General features: G+C 43.5%; 1 protein-coding gene across 1 annotated transcript in view; it reads right to left on the reverse strand.

Annotated features, from left to right (window-relative positions):
• Window positions 1–22,016, reverse strand: part of LOC142018953 (monocarboxylate transporter 2-like) — a 40,494-nt gene that overhangs the window by 5,209 nt on the left and 13,269 nt on the right. Inside the window, exons 3-4 of the mRNA XM_075005226.1 lie at window positions 12,102–12,245; window positions 2,110–2,976 (exon numbers count right to left, since the gene is read on the reverse strand). Coding sequence (XP_074861327.1) covers window positions 2,110–2,976; window positions 12,102–12,245 — 1,011 coding nt within the window. The remainder of the gene's footprint in view (window positions 1–2,109; window positions 2,977–12,101; window positions 12,246–22,016) is intronic.

A 22,016-nucleotide genomic window follows, 5' to 3' on the forward strand; every position in this document is an offset into this window, starting at 1 on the left:
CCTTGAGGAGAATGAACATAAAGTGAGATGTCAAAGTGAGCCGGTACGCATCATTATCAGCTGCATTCGATAGTGCCACACACGTTTAGTTACAGGTGTGTTTTGTGGCTGGCTGGCCTGGGGCTGGTGAGAGTGCATGAAGGTGGCTGTGGCCCTGCTTGCGTTACCCGATGGAGCACGCGCAGTGACTGCAAGAAACTGGAGGCTGCGCATATGTGGGACTTTTTTGTTCTTTCAAAGCCAAAAGGAACCACAGATGCAAGGAGAGGACTGGGCTCTCGGGGAGTAGGTGTGAGGGAGGGTTATCATAAAAAAATATTGCCAGACGCCTGTCTGTGGACAGCTAATGGCCTCATTTTTGTTTGACATAATCTCAAATGTTTAATCCTTTACCAGACTGGCACTTACAGCACGGAACAATTTAGGACTCTTACGTTGAATACTCGAGAATGTCTGGGGCCTGCATCCTCAGCAATATTTAGGTGCTTAATTACCATTCATTTCAGTGGGAAGTAGGGCCAAGCTCCTCAAAGGTATTTAGGTGCTTCGCTGCCTTTCCAAGAGGGCTGTCGAGTTCACAGAGACACTACATAACTTTCCTGCAGTACTGATCGGGGTTTGTTAGGGGCTGGTTTTGTATTGCCTGCGTGTAGCGCAAGAAACGGTAACGTAGTGCTTCGTAACAGAGGGAAAGCAGTGTCTGAGGGGACCCTGTAACGGTGCTGGGCCTGGCTGGCAATTTTGCCCCATATGTCTTGCTCCCAGCAGCATGATAGGTGCCTCACAATGACACAGATCCCTGCTCTAAGCTGCTTTCAGTCTAAGGGCTTGTCTACGCTCACCAGTAGATTGATTTCCTGGGTGTTGATTTAGCGCATCTAGTGGAGATGAGCTAAATCAACAGCTGATTGCACTCCTGTCATGGAGTTGCAAAGAGTAAGGGAAATTGAACTAAGGGAACATCCTGGGAAGTCTAACTAAGCTATGAATTAAGCTATTCACATTGCAGGAGATAGGTAACTTAGTTTAGCTTTGACTCAGTGTAGACCTGGCCTATGATAACGCACAAATCAGAGGTTTTCATACGTGAAGCACTGACCTATGCAAAAAGAATAAAGGCATCCTGATCCCTGACATATTGATTTTCTCTTTTGTCAAACATTTTAGGAATAGGTTACATATTATTAATAAACTGTAAGAAGGAGAAGCAAAAATTTTCAAATTATTTTTCCTTTTAAAAAACAGCCATTTTCCTCATGACAATCTTTACAGCTTGAGTGTTATAGGCCAAACCAAGAGGTTGGTAATCTATAAACGGAAATGTGATGAGTTTCTTTATGGCCAGAATGTATAGTTGCATAGAAATTAAAGACATCTATGCCTGAGGTTGCTTGGATCTATCAGACCAATACAGAAAAAAAGAGCCATCAGCTAAGATGGCTCATTTCAACAAAGGGTTTTCAATGGGACATTTATCATGTTTAAAATTAGCCATAGGCTGGATGGTGGCCTTAAGCAGTCAGCGTTCTATCGGACAGAGATCCTGGACTATTAACACTTGTGCACGAGAAAAGTTTACATATATGTGTAACCATAAAGCAACTCAGACACCAAAATGTTTCATAGATAAGGCCTAAAGGCCTCATCCTGCATCCAAGTTATACACAAAACCATTATTTTCAATGGGAATTTTTACATATGCAACATATGCAGGTTCAACAGCCAAGGCACAAGCCCATAAGAACTGATCTTTTTATATTTAATGTTGCTAAAATCTCACAAAGCGAAATCACAGAGGACAAACCCATTCCCTTCATTATGCTGCACCTAATTACTGCTAAAAACAAAACTAAACCCAGTGGGATTGAAATGGGAGATGACGACATTAGACGCACCCCTCAAGAACCTATCAAAACAAAAAAGCAGTCCAGTAGCACTTTAAAGACTAACAAAATAATGTAGTAGGTGGTGAGCTTTCGTGGGACAGACCCACTTCTTCAGACCACATGCAAACCAGCCTCTAGAACCTGTTATTCATCTCCACAGCAATAAAGGAATCAGAGCAAAAGCTGATCTGGCACTAGCGTTATACTATAGAAACTTGTTTACCTCCAATAGGTGGTCCAAGAAGTATAGTGCAACATTCTGCTATGGTGACCAGGCCAACAGCACTTGTGAATCGCGCAGCTCCCACGAGGTCCATGAGGGTTTCAAAGAGCATGGCACAAACCATCCCAAAGGCCAAGCCAAAAAAGATGGAGTATATGACGAGACCCGTGTAGCCTGTGGCAAAGGGGCACAGGAGATGGCAGGCGCCATTAAAAGCAATTGAAAAGCTGAAAAAATACTGGATCTTTGGTCTCACCCATTTACTGTTGGCAATGATTCCAGTGGCGGGCCGGGCGATCATATCAACTATTGCAAGAATAGAAAGAAGGAAGGCTGCTGAGTATTCATCTATGCCAAGGTGCTTTGCATAAGGGGCCAAAAAAACAATAGGGGCAAAAAATCCCAGAAACATGAGCACATTTCCGATCAAGTAAATCAGAAAACCTCTGTGCTTAAAGAGGGATAAATCAAGATACTTGTTAAACTTCTCACAAAAGTCTTTGTCCTCTTTCTCATCCGTTCCAGTCAACAAACCGACCGTTTTGGGCTGGACCATTTCAACCAAACTTTTATTGGGTTGCTCTCTCTCAGCTGGCTTGATGGTTTGTTTCTGCACAGGGCCAGCTGTGATTCCGATGGGCCGAAAGAGAGCACCAGCCACACAGCAGTGCAGTAAAATCGCCCCAAGAATAAAGAAACTGCCCCTCCATCCAAAATTGTCAAAAAGGAACTGGTTCAAAGGAGCAAGGGTGCAAAGCATAACGGGGCTTCCTGCCATGGCAAGGCCGTTCGCGATTGGTCTCCTTTTCAGAAAGTACTTCCCGATGATTATCACTGAAGGCTGCAGGTTCAGAGCCAGGCCAAATCCTGTAACGGAGGGGGAAAAAACAGTGACAAAAGGGACGAAGCATATTGCCAATTCCTCCACCATTCAGACTCTGGCTTTGTGTAAACCAAGGGTGAGTGCTTCACTGTCACACCAGCCCCTTTTCACTAGGTGTCCCTGAGAGTCCCAGCTCTGGCCAGAGGAAGGGTTCTTCCAACACAGAAACTGAGAAACACCACTATAAAACTGCCTCCAAGGACCCTGCTGTGACCCTGGACAAAGGGGGGGAATACTGGGGCAGGGAGGGGAGATTCGACTGAGGCAGGGACTGTGTTTTTGTTCTGTGTTTGTAGAGTGCCTAACACAGCAAGACCACGAATAGCCTCCTTGGTGCTTACAGTGAAATAATTAAGACGTCAGGCTGGGATGCAGAATGCAGTGCTGAGACTGCAGGCAGCTCTGGTCCATAAGGTAACCTGGAGATGTTGCTGTAATTTTCAAGGTCCTTGGTGCTGTCCAGTTTACACCTCTTCCACCTCCAGAGATGCCTGTGATCAGGCTGGCGCAAAAGGTATCTTAAAGCTACTTTCCAGCTCCTTACCACAGGCTGCAAGTCTCACCCTTATTGTTATGGTTCACAGAATATGGAAATCTGTATCCCTGAAAGACCAAATACAAGCTAACTGTTCCCATGTGCTTTTGTCCAGATAGAACAGCTTGGTATGACAACAATACCAATCTATTACCTGTAGTTTTTGTGCTTTGTCGCTGCAAACTTCCATGATTGCATAATAATATCATGGCCTGTTCTCTGTAACATAATCACACACACTCTAGTGACTGTCCTAGGCATACGTGGACATGACAGGCTCCGTTGATTTTAAATCAGGTTTTGACCATCTCCTGGTGCTGAAGTTGTCCTGGTTAATATAGATGCTGCTACACATACTCTGGCAATGAGCAACAGAGAATGGTATTTATTAACCAGAGATCCTGGGGACCACTGACCATCAGGTATGGTGAAGAAAGTCTCTGGCACAGATCTGCAGAACTGCTTTCAGGAGGACATGATAATTTCTGCATAGAAGAACTACTGGGGAGGCATACTGGCACTTGCCTTTTCCACTGAGAGGCCTCTGGGGAACTGGAGGATTTCAATTTGTTGCCGCTGCTGCTCAGCTGTGTGAGGGGAGACAAGTGTCGAACCTGGGGAGCCAAACTAACTTGAACTTTCACTTCTTGGCCAGAATGGAGGGCCCCATTACAGTGCTGGCCAAGGCTGCTTTCTTCTCATGGTTGATTTATGTATGCTCAGATATCAAAGTGATTAGCAACCCTATAAAATCTTAAACAGATGAATCAACTCATTGCACTCACAGGCAGACCTCCCCCTAGTCATCCATGTTTTTGCTATGCCCAGGCCATGCAATCATATGTTCGTAGTTGGGGTTAGATCAGTGTCTAGACAATGCCCAATAAATAAATAAATAAATACGGTGATATCAGCATTATGACATACATGGCATTGGACATTTAACCACTAGAGGGCTACATGCTTCCATGCTTGATTAGAACTCACACCCCGTCCATTTGAGGGCTGGGGCACTGCAGAAAGGCAAGCAGGTCTGGGAATTAAGCACAATAGCTCCCATACCTTCCACTGTTCATTAAGGCCTGATGTGAGCAGTTCAGGAAAGAGGCAAGAGATTAACAGGCCTGAGAGGTTGAGAGCACAATGATATTGTGATAGCAAAAGTGGCAGCCACTACAGCTGGGGCTACTTTTGAAAGCCCTTAGAGCTATGAGATGCTTAAATTAAAATACCCTTTTTATTGCATTTAAACAAAATATAGCATTATCAATCTCCACAAGTAATTCAACCACCTAACTGATCATTAGCTCTTCTATTGCATGAGCTGAAATACGTTTTTCTACCACAACAGATGTCAGAGTGTTCTTAGCTTTTATAGGATAACAGTAAGGTATCTGTTCTACTTAAAAGATCTTTTTTTAAGACTCTGTATGCTGCTTTCCCATACAAAATAAAATTATGTCAATAATGCAGATTGGTCTTAAAGCAACCAGTATAAAAATATAAACACTTATTTTCCTGCCTAGTGCTTAGCTAATAAGTGAGCCTTATAAAACAACACTGAAATTTAACCCTTGAGTTGAGAATACTGAAAATGTGAATCCTGAAAACAGGCCATGCTAAATTTTCCAGTTTACTAATTAAATTTAATTGTGCAGAACCTGATTAACCAATATGACTTTACAGAATAAAGTACAGCAATATCCAAGCCCTTCCGATTAATTAAGAAAAGCTAGTATTACTTAGTAATATTAACTACTTACAATTCCACTGTTTCTGCATAGCTCAAATTCCACATATGCTATGCTAATCAAGATGGTGGGTAAACAATTGTTTCCTGACAGTCATGCTTCCATTTTAAAAAAATAATCTAACGTTTTGACATTTTCAAAAGAAATTGTCCCACAAATATATGTTAAAACGATCTTAGGGTTCTGTGCATGGTAGGAAATTAAGACATCGGTATGAACCCCAGTTCATAACTTGACCTGTTGGGTCTCTCAATAGTCCTCAAATGTCCTGGGGCAGATCCTGAGCTGGTGTAGACTGCACAGTATGCACAAAGGGTAAAATTCCCGCCTCTGCAGAGGGCTAGCTCAAGGCCAGATTTTTCAAAGTATATTGGCATCCAACTTTCACTGAATTCAATGAGAGTTAAACGTCCAGATCCATTCAGTATCTAGTCAAAAACCTCAAGAAACAAGCATAAGTTAAGATTACAGGGTATCAAGCTCTTCTGCTGGCTCTCACCAGAATTTCTGCGTGCGCGCGCGCGCACACACACACACACACACACTTGATTTACCTTATACAACTTCAGCTGTGCATCTAGCACAGCTGAAGTTGACAAGCTCCATGTGGTAAGATCAGCAAGGGCTGCTCTCCCGTCAACTTGACTACTCTCCTTGTCCTGGTGAAGTACCAGAGTTGACAGGAGAGCACACAGAGATCGATTTATCATGGCTAAGCAGATGCGATAAATTGATAGCCGATAGATCAATCACTGCAGCATTGTTCTATGCATAGAGGAGACAAGCCCTTGAATAACCCTGTGATCTCAGAGACGTGAACAAATGGTGGGTTAAAGAAGTCATTTCAGTTTTAACTCAAAATTTTCCAGCCTCTCTCAGATGAGTCCAGAAACTTACCATTAATTTTAATGCTTCCCTCTTTCATCTACAATATGCATTGGCCAAAAGAGTCACTAAATCAGTTAGAATCCTTTATTAACTAACCCATGGTTTACACCTCATTCTATTCCTGCTAATTAGGATCTGATCATTTCCAGCTTACTGACTAGAAATTCTAATTACCTTAATCTTTTTTCTAATTTTATTCTGAAATATTTATATCCATTTTCCTCTCATTTGCTATCACAGCAAGAGGGATCCCAGATACTAAATTGCTCCCAACAGATGACATTTTGTTCCCAATAAATCAGAAAGAGAGTATCATGGGGCCTACATGAGGAGGTTAGCGATGAAGAGAAAGAAATTTAAGCATGACCAAAACCATCCTTTCACCCTATTAAATCTATTCTAATTATGAGGAGAATTTGTTTATAAATTTTTATAAGGAGCTGTGCTCAACAGTAACTGTTATTTGTTACATTTCAAAAAAACAGGTTGCAGTATGCAATGGTCTGTTGCGTCTGACTCAAAGTCCACAAAAAGTTAACAAGTCTTTCCACTGATTTCAATGGATTTTGGATGGGGCCCTTAGTCCAAAAAACTCAAACCCTCCTGCTGAAATCAATAGGAATCGGGAACTTTAGTACCTTGGTCCGTAGTCTTTACTTATGTAAAACTTCCACTGAAGTCAACAAGACCAAGGGCCAGATCTCTCCCTCAATGCCAATAATTAACAAATAAATAAATAATAAAATAATATTTGTGTTTCTATGCGGTGGGTCTTGCCTCAGAGAATCTCAAAGTGCTGTGTAAATGCAGACTGGTCATAACAGAATCACAGAATCATAGGGCTGGAACGGACCTCAGGAGGTCATCTAGTCCAGCCCCCTGCTTCAAGCAGGATCAACCCCTACTAAGTCATCCCAGCCAGGACCTTGTCCAGTGGGGACTTAAAAACCTCAAGGGATGGAGAATCCACCACCTCTCTAGGCGACGCATTCCAATGCTTCACCACCCGCCTGGTGAAGTAGTTTCTCCTAATATCTAACATTTCCACAAAAACAACTTTTGGACAAAATACAACACTTTTGTCAATGTTTGTGGATGGTTTCTGTTCTTCTGCCAGCTCCTGAACCCTTGAGCGAATCAGACAGTAGAGATACTGGGATGACATCACCCAACAGGAAAAGCTGCAGCCTCTGGGGTGGAATATTGCAGTTGTTAAACGGTACACAACGGCAAAACTATTTTGGAACAATAGTGAAGATTACAATCCTACACAACTGAAACTGCAAGGAGAATTAGAGCTAGACAGAGTGCATAGATCTGAATCAGCATTCGGCCAGAACAATCACCACTCATCTTACTGTAAGTGTGAGGGGCTTTTTAATGACCACTGTTGGTCAAATTTTTGGTTTTAGGTCACATTCACACCATAAGGTGAGTGAGCTTTTATTGTCTCACTAATATATTGGGACAGACAACGCTGCAACAACAATGCATGCATCATCCAAAAGGTGGCAGCTCCCCTGGTGCAGAGCTCCTTTACCTCAATAACTACATCTATTTGCATCTGACCTACATATAATGCATGCGTGTGCGTGCGTGCGTGTGTGTGTGGTATCTTAATTGAGAGTGCAATTGAAAGCAGTGTGTCTAATTTAGTCAGGATAAATTGATATTTTTGTGTTTCCAGCCTCCAATGAGATGCCATTAACATACCAAAGGCAAGACAGGCTAGCAGAGATCTTTTGCTGGTGGGTTTCTCATTTTAACTCTGCCCCTTGGGAAGACACGGGGCATGCTCTTCCAAATCAAAATGTGTCTCCTTGTCAGGCTAAGCAGCAGTCTAGTCAAAATGTAGTTCACTGTAAATTGCTGGGTATGTATTCCTCCGGTAATTACTGTCCCATGGTCATGTGATCAGTGGGCTGGCTGTATAATTGCCCTTAAATGCTCCTGTGTTAAATCTGACCAAACTAAGTTAAAAAAAAATCACTTCAAATATCAGCAGGCACCTCAAGCAAATATGGAGCATCACGAGCGTTTTCTTCTATCTCTGGATAAAACCTCCTGAGAGGATTCTCATTCTCTCCTGAACACATTAGCAGCAGACCCAGGAAATTATTGTGTGCCTAAGGCCTTGCGCATTTGGGGAGCGTTTTACCAGTTATACCAGTGCAGTTATACAAGAAATATGTAGGGAATGAAGTCTGCCATTGCACTATTAGATAATATTACTCCCTTGGTTTTACTCTTGCTGCCAAGATCTCAACCAAACAAACCAGCAGTCACGTAGCATTTTCACTACTAACCCCACTTCCTCCGGGTCTGCCCCATGAAAGCTCATCACCTAATAAATTACCTCATTAGTCTTTAAAGTGGTAAATGACTGCTGGTTTATTTTGTTAGAATACAGGCTAACATGGCCACCTCTCTGGCAAGATCTTGTGAGGCAACTTGCAGCTCTGTCATTTTGCCTTACCAGGACAGTTACCTAAATTTCTTCAGAGATACCCAATTCCTATGGCAAATTCTTTGGGGTGCAGGACATAGTGGGAGGATTTTAAGCATGTAGGTCCAATGGAAGTCAGGCAGTTTATCTATGAGCTACTTAGACACACCATTAAGTGCCAAAATCTGGGTCTACAGCTTCTTGTGTGGTTGTACAGCCCCCTAGAACAGCAGAGATATGATTCTGGCTGTCTACACTAGAGTGATCTGTTGACAGAAGTTACTGCCAGACGCTCTCTTGACAAAACAGCCAACTGGAAGCACAGCAGACAGGGCTGCCCAGTGTCCCAGAAGCCCTGTCAACAGAGGAGTGCCCCCTCACCCTCACAACGTTCAGCCGTGTTCAGTCGATTTACTCATGACAGAACGCTTTGGGAATGTGGACACTCTACATGTTTTTTCGACAAAAAAAAAAAAAAAAAAAAAAAACTCTCTAGTGTAGACATAACCTCTGACTGGGGCCTTTGTGTGGCAGCTTAATACAAATTATAAGTAACTGTAATTTGTGGGAGAAGCTTCCCCTAGTGAGGGGAAGGCAATAATTTTTGATGGGGAGGCCTACCGAGATTTTAGAATGTGGTCAAGGGCTGTATTTTTTTATAGTGCAAGGGGGTTTGGGATAGAGGCTAGGTGCAGAAAGGAGCATGAGGTAGGGGACTGGGATGCAGGAGACAGTAAGACGTCTGAGAGGGAGTTTGGATGAACGTGAGGGTTGTGACCTGGGGCACGGTATTGGGGTGCAGGAGAGGATTCTGGCCTGCGCAAGTGGTGTAAGAGAGGGTGCAGGGTCGGGGGAGAGTTGGGATGTGATGCCTGTCCATAACTTCAGCAAAATCTCTCAGTTCCCATTGGTCAGTTTTGTGCGTCTGGCCAATAGGATCTGAGAAATTTTTCTGGTGATGGCAGTAGCACAGCCCAATTCTCAGCTCCCTTTGGCTGGCTTCCAGCCAATAGGAGTTGAGAGAATTTCCTGAGTGGGTGGGAGCAGCACTTGAAGCTCCACCCCTCTGCCGCCCTAGCAGCCTGCCACAGGATTTTTGCCTGCCCCTGCCCTATGGGCAGCTTATTTCATAACTGTCCACATTCTGGGGAGGAATCTAGTAATGTGCAGCAGCTGGTACAGGCCACTGTCAGAGACAGGCTATCATGGGACAGTCTTCTCGTCTGATCTACCACGGTAATTTACTGTAGCTCAAAATTTACTGCAAGGCATGCAATGTTCCATACAGGTGCACTTCAATTCACTGCTGAGAGTGTGAAATGCTCATACAGTAAAAGCTTTGTGTTTGACATGAACTAGGATGATCTCTGAGCAGGCATTGGTTTGTAAGGGAATGCTGCAATCGCATGCTCAGCAATGGCTCATCCCGAGAGTCATTGGCCCTTCAACTGGCACATGAGATTAAGAATTGCAGGTTATTTCTATTTCTGGAATCTCCTTCCATGAAGCTCTGTGAATCGCTGCTCACCCAGTGATAAGTGGTGGCCTAATCAGAACCGTGTAAGAAATCAAAAACAAGCTTGTCAGGAACATGAAGTGACTTTTCACAACCAGATTTAATGAGACAGGCTGGGTTTAGGGGAGAACCACGACAAAGTTTTCTGTCCCAATTAATATTTTTTTCCTTTTACCAGTAAGATGAGTTATTAATCTTACACATTTAACCTCTGGAGTTCATTACCAGAAGTCAGAGATAGCAGGTGCAGCCACAGTGAGACAGAATATATTCATTCCATATCTCACAGATGCCATGAAGTCAATATTTTAGCTTCCTGTGTCATGCTTTCAAACAGACATCCTAGTTGCACTGGAGGCATCATTATAAACATCTATTCTAAAAGGAGAAAATGGCTGCTGAAAATTAGGCACCTAGATAAGTGGCCTGGTTTACAGAGCCCCAGCCCCCCCGGAAACCATCAGTACCCTTTTATGAAATTCAGAGTCTAATTTTAGGCAGTCAAGCTAGGAAAGGCTGCTGGCTGTAGTGCATAGCCAGCCTTATCCTAACTTATTCTAATATCCACATATTTGTAAATCTGCATTTGATTATTATTTCTGAGGCTCCCTCAATTGTAAAGTTACTGATGAACTTAACATTTCAAAACACTGTGGCTGCGTCTCAACACGCTGCTTCTTCCAGAAGTGGCATGGTAATGGCCAGCCCGGAAGATGCTAATGAGGCATGGATGCTTATTTTCCATTAGCATATGGCCACATGATTGAGAGTCCAAAAGAAGCTCTTCCGGACTCCAAAATGCTGGGTTTGGCTCAGTCTGAGGGCTTAGCAGAAGCAAGCTGTATAAACTGGAGAGGGAAGAGATTTCACCAGCTGGTGATGGATTCTTTTTGCTGCATGTGGGTGTGGCAAGGGGGAAAGATTCATGAGGGGAGGAATGTTCAGAAAACGGAGGATGCCTGTAAGCTGGAGTCACTCAGTTCCTCTCTTCCACACCTACTTCTTCCCAGAAGCAGATGGAGAACCCAGCCAGGGCTATTGCTCTGCAGCTCTTCCCAGCAGCTGAAACCACAGAACCAGAATGCAAAGGAAGCACAAACAGAACCAGCCAATGAAAAGGGGGAATTGGGACAGCCTCTCTGTTCATCTTTCCTGGGATTCTGGACTCTTCCTGCCTCCACAGAGTCTTTCCTTAGCCCACACAACCTCACACCTTCCTCCTGCTGAGCTCTGCCACTGGTGCTTCAAGCTGTGATGTAACGACCCACCTAGAGGTGGACACTGCTGTCTCCACACATGGGCGAGCAGATCGAGGCTCTCCCCAACTCTCATTGATGTCAGCAGCAAAATCTCCGCTGATTTTAGCTATGAGCAGTGAGCCTACTGGTGAATTCCAGGAAAGAAAAATTTTGGTTTAAAGAGTTGATAGAATTTTGAATTTTCACTGTAAATGCAAGTTAGAAACTGTTTTAAAGGAACAACTGTCTTTTTTTCCCCCCAACCACTCTAGGTTTTGATTATTTTTACATAACGAACCCTTCTCCCCCTGCCCATCAAAATGAGTGCCAACAAAACCTGAACTCTCGTAGCTCCACTATTTTGGTACTAATGGCCCTCTTCCGAGAAAGAGAGCAAGATTAGCAAGTAGGGCCATTTGGTCGTGCAAGGCACTGTGTGATCCACTGACTTCAGCAGGAGTTGAGGTCATTAATCACCATCTCCACTACTGTCTTAGGAGGAGAGCACTCATCAGCACAGAGCATGCTGAATATTAGACACCATAATTCAGAACCATAGGCCCCACTCCTGCAAACATTTATGCATTTGTAAGAGTATGTGGATGAGTAGCCCCAGCAGTGAGACAACTCCAGTGCGTAAAGTTACACACATGCTTAAGTATTGGCCAGATTACAGGATCTTGCCTTAGAAAAAACATCTCAAGCATAAGGGGAAAAGGAAAGCTTATCTGTTACCTGAAATGACTCCAACGCAGATGTAGAGCTGTAAAATGCTAGTGCAGAATGCTGCCGAAATCATCCCTATTCCACACAGCAGGCCTCCAAATATAACCACTGGTCGGCTGCCAAAACGATTCACTAAAATGCTGCTAATAGGACCTGAAACAAACAGGGAGAAGAAGAATCCTAGTGTTAAATAGGTTCCAAACACACAGCCGTTTCCAAATAAAGTGCTTAAACCTCACTGTGTTGTTTCATTAATACTTCAGATGCTGGTAACAGCTGCTTGAATTTCCTCACACTAGGAAGTGAAGAAGAATGGAAGATGATTTGTATCATGGTGGCATGTAGAGGCCCCAACTGAGGCAGCACATGGCGCTCTAGATGCACGTAAAATGCATGGGGCCGTAGAGCAAGGATGGGCATCAATTGTCCTCCACAGCCACTGACAGTAGGACAAGAAATAATGGGCTTTGTACGAAGCCTGGAAGATTTACGTTAGATATTAGAGAAAACTTTATAACTATAATGGCTTCCCAGGGCGGCTGCAGAATCTCTGACATTGGAAGTCTGTAACATCAGGTTGGACAAACACCTGCCAGACATGGTCTAGGTTTGTTTGGGCTTATGTCAGCACAGGGGGCTGTGTTTGGTAACCTCTCAAGGTTCCTTTCATCCTAACATTTCTAAGAGTCTGTAGGAACAGCTGCTCCAAGGAGCTGACAATAAAAGCAGCCGAAGCGTGGGATGGGAAACAGCCCCAGACTGATTGGTCGAGATCAGACAGCAGGTTGGGCACCGAGGTGGGAACAGAATCCACGTTGGCTGGGTATCAGATTAATGTTCAATTCATTGCACCACACTGCCTATCCAGCATTTGTGGTGTAGTGTTCCCAAAAGTCAGTGTTATGGGATTAGGAAATAAAGGGCTATCAAAAACATTGGTCCATTTGGGCAAAGGAAATTCCCCTCCCCACACCCTTGACCTTCATGCATCTTTTAGTCAGACACACTTGGTGTGGTATTAGTTATACCAGTATAGTTAAAGCAGTGCAACCGCCCTAGTGTGGACACAGTTATACTGGCATAATATGCATTTGGTGGCATAGCTATTCCCACACGGGGAGGCGAACAAACTATATTGACATGCTGGTATATTTTGCTAGTATAACTGCATCCACGCTAGAGCCAGGGCTGGCGTACTCCGCTTCCTGCTGCTGTGGTGAAGCAGAGAGACCTGGCTTCAAGATGGACAGCGGATCAGTGCAGGCTGCTGGGTTGCTCCAATTCCCATGACTCCCGCCACAAGGGTGAGTGTGAGGGGGACCCAACCCAAGATGCCTAACGCCAGCCTCCGCAGGTAACCCCCCAAGGCCACCTGGGTCCCTGCAGATAACCTCAATATGGGGCATCATCCCATCAACAGGTTTGCTAAGGCAGCTGTTGTGGTGCCCCCAACCCCCAGCCATCCTGAACCCTATGATCAGGACAGCTCTGCTCATGACAGTTGTAAAAGCAGCAAACAGCTCTACGAAAGGTCTGTATTTCTGTCTCACAAGGGACAAAGGGGCAACAGTGTTGACTGTATCTTTGTTTTATAGCTCCTTCCATGCCCTAGTCCTGTGACAGAGTTGGCAGACCTCAGTGGCCCTGCACATTCAGTTTCATGTCTGACAGGGCTGAAGGGATGCAGTCAGCTCTTACCCCCAGAGCAGGAGGGAACACAGGCACAGAAAGGCTGTTCAAGGTCACACTAAGCTGTTTGCCTACCCAGTGTAGGACCCCCCCAGCTGACTTGCCGCTGCCCATCCTTTGCTTGACCGTAACTACACCCGCTTCAGGAAGATTATTGTGATATTTCTCCTACATCGACTGCTTTACCCAACCTCCCCAAGTGCCCCTAGGCCCATTAAGTCCTCCCGCATTCCCTCAGCATGAGTCCAAGCTCCAGTCCAAGTTTCAACACCCAAGCAGTGTCCACGTAGCTTTTAGCAGACTCAGTTGCTTGCTCCCAGATGCAGTACAGACACAGCCTCCGATGCTGCCCTGTGTGTGACACTGCCGGTGAGTGTGTGTGGCATGAGGTGATACTCAATTATGCTGCTGTCTACCAAAAAGATGTGCTTAGTGTGCAGAAATGGTCCACAAAGGGGAGAATGGAAACACAGGGAAAACGTTGTTGGCCTTGCTGCAATGCCTATTGAAGACATTGGAAAGACAGTCGTGGACAATCAGGTTTTGGATCAAGCCCTAGGTGTACAACTGGAGCTTGCGGATCAGAGTTGAGGGCAGGTCTGCACTTATTTCTAACACAGACTCGTACTGGAGCTCCTCAAGCCAGGTCATCTGCATCAGAAAGAAGCATTTCATTCTGCCCTTCCTACTCCAACAAAATCCACACTGAGTTACATTTCCCTCCTTCGCACCCCCATTTGCTTCAATGCTTTGCAGCATCTTCATAGAAACAAATCCACTTGTTTAAAATGACTTCAGAGGAGCGAGAACTTCAAACAACAACATAAACCATCTCCCAGAAGGTCACATCAAGAGTCCCAGCAAAACATAATGACTCATAATTCTGTTGTGCAATCTTCCCTTCGCAATCGGAATGGAGATAAGATGAATAGCTTTATAGTATAATATGCCCAGTGAGATTAGTAGGTACATGTTATTAAATATATATTACAACCTTTAAAACATACTATTAAGAATTTCACTGTTGCAAAGATGCAAGTCAGACTACTAGCAATGTTCCCTACAATCTTTTTCATCTAGCTGTGCAATAAATTTTATATATGCAGAGTCATGTCCGAACGTGCACCACCATTAGAAACTGTGCTGCTGGCTGTGGTGTGCTGCTAATCAGCTGGGTGGCATTTGAATCTCTTCTGAGCAGCTGGACTACCTCCCAGCTTGCAGGAAACATTGCTTCAAAATGCCAATGAACTCACAACCCTGACAAAGGTTAACCAAGTCTGACTGTAAGATGCAAACAGCGAAAACATCTAGGAAATCCCTTTGTACAGCCTTTGACCTCAATATTCCTACATTGGTTCTTGCCAAAGCAGATTTCATTCTTGTGGGTAAAAGGGAAAAACAGACTAATGCAGGACTGATTTCCAGCCCATACAACTCTCAGCACCTTTGTTCAGGTCACACCTTAAAAAGTCTGCATCCATTCTCTTTTTAGCTAGATGTATATGCCTAAGATTTCCAAAGGGAGCTGCACTTCTATGTGCAAAAAATTTAGGGGGTATGCAAACTAAAGTTAGATACAAGTAACCATTTCCAAAGTTTTTCTAGTGTTTATCGGATAAACTTGGATTTCATTTATTTTGCAATGAGGGTGTGGTGTTGGTGTATTAAAAGCTAAAATCAGTACATTGTATGTAATATATACATGTTATAATTCTTCTTGCTCCTTTATGCCACTTTTCGCAGGGAGTGTCACAGCAGCTGCATGGAGGGTTAGGAGGATCAAACCTGTATGTCCTCCACAACAGATTACAGATCCCCCAGCATTCCCAAACTAGTTTGAAGATATTATCCCTGTATTATTATTACCCTTATGTTACTGTCCCTTTGTTTGGATGATACATTTTATGGAGGATTCATACTGTATTTATTCAATTAAAGAAACAGTGTGTAGATATTTAAGGTTTCTAGTTTAATGTCCAAATCCTGCAAGATGGTCCAGGTGGCCCTTTGTGCCTTCAACTCTATTGAGGTTAAAGAGAGGACACAGGGCTGGAAGACATACAGTGTAAGCAGGCACGATTCTTACTGAAGCACCATTAACTAGGAGCTATTTTCCTTACATCAGTGTTGAATTTGTCTCAGTGTCCTGCAATTCAGTAGAGAGAGAGGGCCACAGTCAAAGATACTGATAAATACACTCACCCTCTGAAACTGGTACGCAGCCAAAGAGGCCACACGCCTTAGATTTTTCAATTTTACAAAATGTCCATGTCTCCTCATGCAAACCTAATTAGGCAATTGGGGAAATGTGGCTGAAATTACATTCTCCTGCAAGCATACCTTAGGGCTTTGTAAAACAGTGGAACATTCTAAAGAGTATTGAGTCACATAAAGGCCTTTATGGCTTCTCTTCTGCCCTACGTCAATTTGTTAACTCTGTCCTCAGCTAATTGAAAAATAACTAGAGTCATGGGAAGGTAAGACATGATTATGTTATATGCAAGAATGCCATCCTGTATCTTCTATTCTATTTTGGTTTCTGTACTGCATGTAGCAATGTTATACCTGCGCACCTTCCAGAATGTTAAATGAGGCCTAGTCTACACCATCACGGGCCGTTGGTCTAAGTTGTACAATTTCAGCTACACGAATAATGAAGCTGAAGTCGACGTACATAGACCTACTTACCATGGTAACTTCACTGCGGTGAGTCGACGGCAGATGCTCTCCCTTTGACTCCACCTACACATTTTGTTCTGGAGGAGTCCTGGAGTAGATGGGAGAGCACTCAGCAGTCAATTTATCATGTCTAGTATAGATGGGATAAATCAACCCCCACTGGATGAACTGTCGCCCATCCATCTGGTGGGTAGTGAAGACATGCCCTGACATTAGCATCTTTAACTGTGGTCTTTCCTTTGTCTCTCTGTCTCTCCCACCAATGGAAACACTGTGCCTATTTTTTTTTTCAAAATAGCATATTTCTGTGTGCTGCACTGTGAGTTTTTTCAGTGAAGGTTGGTCAATGTGTACCTTCCACTCGAATGGGAGGAGAGAGGGTTGTGGTGGTTCCATTCCAGCTCCCAAGAAAGCTGTCTCCTGCCCAAGGAAAATACGAATTACTAGTAAGAGACTTGTTTTCAGTCTTATTTCTGTCTCAACACGCAACACGAATCAATTTTCTATGAATTGCTTTATAGCTGGCCCATGTGATCTTTAATGACCCAGCTTTACCTTTATGTTAAGTGTTGTCATTTGCACTGCATGACAAATCAGACTAATTTGTGTGTTTGTACTGAGATATAAGCCCCAGTCTCTGTGGTGTTATCTGGATGGATTGCACAGTACTGATAACTTTATGGAAGAGGCAACATAAATGTATATCCTTGAGATTCTGGCATTTTAGCATTAATTACTATTTGTGTAGCAGTCATGGATGTGATTTCCAAAAACATCTGAGCAGCAGCATACAGCTATAATCTCTGCAACACATTGTCAAGGATCTACAGCCTATCTTAGGTGATAGCCCCTTGCTCTCACAGACCTGGGAAGGCAGGCCAGTCCTTGCTTAGGGACTGCCTCCACAACCTGAATCAAATGCTCACCACCAACATACACCACAACACCAACACTATCCCAGGAAGCAATCCCTGCAGCAAACCCCATTGCCAACTCTGTCCACATATGTACACTAGTGACACCATCATAGGACCTAACCATAACTGCCGTACCACGGGCTTGTTCACCTGCTCATTTACTAATGTGTTATGTGCCATCATGTGCCAGCAGGGCCCATCTGCCATATAGACTGAACCAATGGATGGTCTCTATGCAAAAGACATTAAGAATGGTAGTATACAAAAATCAGTAGGAGAGCACTTCAGCCTGCCTGGACACACAATAACTGACTTGAACGTTGCCATACTTGAGCCGAAAAACTTCAGAAACAGACTGCAGCCTGAAACTGCTGAACTGGAACGCGTATGAAAATCTGACACCATCAGAACAGGTCTGAACAGAGACTAGGAATGGCTAGCTCATTACAAAAACGTAATTTTCCCCTTCGGGTAGTCTCGCCTTCTTATCAACAGTTAAAAGTGGGTCACATCCAGACCAATTAGATTAGCTTCATTAGCACTGACGTTAACACTCCCTTTTCTGTGTGTATGTATGTATGTTCAAATCCCTGCCAACTGAAGCTTCCACTTCGTGAATCGGACAAAGTGAGCCACAGCCCATGAAAGCTTAATCTCTAATAAGTTCCTTAATCTTTAAGGTGACACAGGATTCCTCATTGTCTAAGCAACTTGAAAACCCCATGCAATTTATTTCTGCTTAGTTAGGGCTTCATCTTGCATTCACAGAGGTCAGGCAGAGATCTGCCATCAACTTTAATGGAGAAACACTCTTCAGAAACATGCATGCTGCATGGCTAGCACTTTTCTCTGCCATATGACGTGTATCACGTAGCCCAGCTGATTTTTGCAACTATGAAAAGATCAGGAAAATACAACCTAACCTATTGAATGCATTTTCATGATCAGTTCTGCACTCATGCACTCACTCTTCCGAATGCACCGCACCAGTCCCAATATATCTGAGTTTCCTGTCACCACCTTCCAGATGGGGTCACTTATATGCTGGCCATCCAAAATAATGTATTCCGGGGAGCTTTACAAAACATCAAACAGCTAAATACAGTAGAATGGAATTAGAAGCAGCCACCCAAGGAGCTGGTACCATAGCTACAGAAAAAGGAAACACAATTATTCCTTTGCTTGGGGCTACTGCAAGAATTAAATCTGTGACAACATCTCTGGGACCTGCTGGAGTTGAAAGGCAGGACCTGTCATTTATAAGCTATTTGGAGTGCATGACTGGAATAAAGGTATTGAATATTACTATGCAGAAACCAATTACAACAACAGCAGTACGTGTAGTTTAGGTTCCGAGCCTATATTACTTGCCGGTACCAGCATGGCCCAATGTGCAGAAACTGTAGGTTCCCTGTCCTGCAATCTCTGCTAAATCTTCCCAATTTCTTGTAAGTATGAAAGAATATGGAACTGAAATAAGCCTGTGTGATTTTTGTCTCTTAATTAATAGAGCTAAGGGACGACAGGGCAATGGGAACAGCTGTTATATCTCTATCATACACTCATAAAGCTGCCACTTACTAGTCTCGACCTTGCATAAGAAACAACAGAAGCACTGACAGATCCCCTGAAAAGTCTTCAAAATGAGGAAAAAGCCTTTGAGATCTATTCAGCAGCTGTTGAGTGTGTCACCAATAAAGTGCACAGCTTTCAAAACCAAAAACACCTGAGAACTATCATTGTTTGCCCAGTGCCTCACAAAGAAAGGGTGATCACCTGTTATCTTCTAATGAGGAAACAGGAGACAAGGCTGAATACTGTCGCTTCTTATTACAACAAAATATATTATAAGTGGTTGATTGCCTGCCAGGGGAACAGACATAAAAGATTTTGCAATGGATATTTTACAGATAAAAATGAATGCACATTTCATCCCCTTTGCTTCGTGAGACAGCCAATTGCATGACCCAGGAATGCACTGCCTTCTTGATGAACTTTCAGTCTCTGTGAATTTCGTTAATTGTCCATCACTTTGGAAAAGAAGTGAGCCAGCAGGTGACAATCAGAGATGGGCCTACACTCTTCCACTGGAATGATCCCAGTATTTGTCCATTACATTCAGAAGGGCTTCTATTGATTTATCCCCATGGAAGGGAGAGGAGAATTGAGCCTGGATACTGGACAGTATTCCCTATGTTACACCATTCAGGACATTCCTTATGGTAGCTCCCACATTAATTTCCAGGGTCAAAGCATTCAGTGTTGTTGGAAGATACTGGACAGTTGTCTGGGCTCTGCTAGTTTCCTCCTGGGAAACCAAAGGGAAAAGGAACCAGTAGAGGTGATTAAGAGATAGGCCAGATTTACCATAAAAACCAATGTGAAAGGTCAGAAACAGAAATCTGCATTAGCTGTTTTCCATTCCAGAGTCTTTATGCAATGCTGGGGAGAGAGGTGTACTAGCAAGATATCCTGTTCCCCCAAAAACCTTATGGACTAGGGACCAGAGGTCTATACTACACATTCCCTACAGGGCTATGGGAATAATGACCAGCCAACACCCCTGGAAGACTGCCAGACTGTAAAGCCCCTATAAATTCCACCAAGATATATTTTCTCATACCTGTGGCAGGTTTCCAGACATTGCTTGCTTCCACATGAAAAGCCATGTCAAAGAATCAGATTTTGGTAGCAGTAAAATCCAGTAACTCACCTATGGGAAGTAAACTCAGGCACTTTCTCATTTATGTTGTCCAATTACTATTCACTTTGAGCTTTGCATTTTCAAATAACAAAATTGGCTCTTTAAAAGGAGCCTGTAAAAATCCACAAAAAAGAACTAAGTGACCTGGAAGCTCCCTTTCAGAACCCAGGCAACTCCTGAGAAGAAAGAAGTCCCAAATTACAGCGGCACTAACAAATACTTTTTTGGTGTTATTTGCCACTGTGCAAAGGGCTTATTCAAGATCTGTCTCTCGTCAACACTGGATTAATAAGCATGTATGAATATTTATTGTTAAATGAGCATAAGAATGACACACATAGTGGCAGCTCTGACAATTAATAAGACACTGGTGTCAGCTACCATTCACTATATATAAGAAAGGTGTTTGAGTGATAAACCTGGATTGAGACAATAAAATCATTTATTTTAAAAGCTGAAGCAAATGTTATGGAGCTGGTAAATGTTAATGACATTAACATTATCAAGTGTTGTGATGCTAATTTGTGTGCCATACTTCTGAGATGCAGAAGGCTGGGGTCTCTCACCTCATATCACTCAATGTAAAAAGAGACAGTTGTGAAGAGACAACAGACCCTAGTTTTGATCCATTGGATTTATTGGCTTTACATTTTAATTTCCAGGGTACATTTCTTACGTGCATGGGTTCAGATGACACGTTGAAAAGCTTTCGGCCAACATTGTTTTTTAAATGTCTAAAATTGGCTCTGAGATTCATGTTTACACCCCACAATCAGTGTGCCTCAGTTGTCTCTGGAGCACCGAAACTGCGACAGTTTTAATTGACTTCAGTAGGTACTTCTTAGCAATTTTGAAAAATCGGAGTGCTGATGAGGATGCTCGCACATTGACATGACAGCCTTAACTTTAGCCTCTCCATTTTAAAAAATCTTGGCTTTACATTGCTGTCATCCGCCCAACCTTTGCTACAGTCTCCATCCAAGATCGAAATGCAGATGACAAGTTTGCTAAACTACTGTGACACCTATTTCCTGCCCATGGAAGAAGTTAGCTTATACCCCCTTTGAGTCTATGAGGAAGCCAGTTTTCTTCATGCATGTTTATAATGGTTCCTCATTGACACCCACAGCACGATGTAATCTGGCATAGACAAGCCAGGCTGGTAGGTCCTCTTCAAGCCACATCTAGGGCTAAAAGAGCTGTAAAATATGACTCATCACCACTAACTGGGGGCAAGGATCAGTACACATGTTGCACACCCTGGCCAGTACCTGGCCCAAGCAAGAAAAGCTAGTGATGCAACCAGTGGAACAAGGTTGGTAATGAATCCGGGTCACGTGCCACCTGGGGCATGCTGCACGTACACTAAAAAGAGCAGAAATCGTGTTACACTAAAGCTCTGTGGAAAGCTGTAGCGGATCTTTCTTGTACACATTTGGCACCATCAGTCTAGTGGCAACACATGCGGCTGCTATTGTATCACCAGGACGAAATTCATACTGTGCAGTTTGACACAGGTTGAACCTCTCTCATCTGGCACTCTGGGACCTGCCAGGTGCCAGATGAGAGAATTAGCCAGACGAAGGGAGGTCAACATTGTCTAGCACATTACCAACGCTTCCACTGCTTACTGGGCTCTTAGAAGGCATTCAGGGGGTAAATTACAGCTAAATAACAGCACGGAACACTGAGAGCCAGGACTGGGGGTTGTAAACACTTTATGGGACCATGGGAAACTTGGCCACACCCACGATAAGTGGTTGTCTGGCTAACTAAAATCATGCTGGAGTACACATGTTGCCAGATGAGAGTTCCAAATTAGAGAGGTTCAACCTGTACAATAAGCTTTAATATACTGGATTTAAAATTTACCTTTTTTGAAAGGCTTGTGTTCCACATTGCCTGTTCATCACCATCATCATCATCATCATC

Source organism: Carettochelys insculpta, chromosome 11 (genome assembly GCF_033958435.1).
Source record: "Carettochelys insculpta isolate YL-2023 chromosome 11, ASM3395843v1, whole genome shotgun sequence".
Lineage (NCBI taxonomy): Eukaryota > Metazoa > Chordata > Testudines > Carettochelyidae > Carettochelys > Carettochelys insculpta.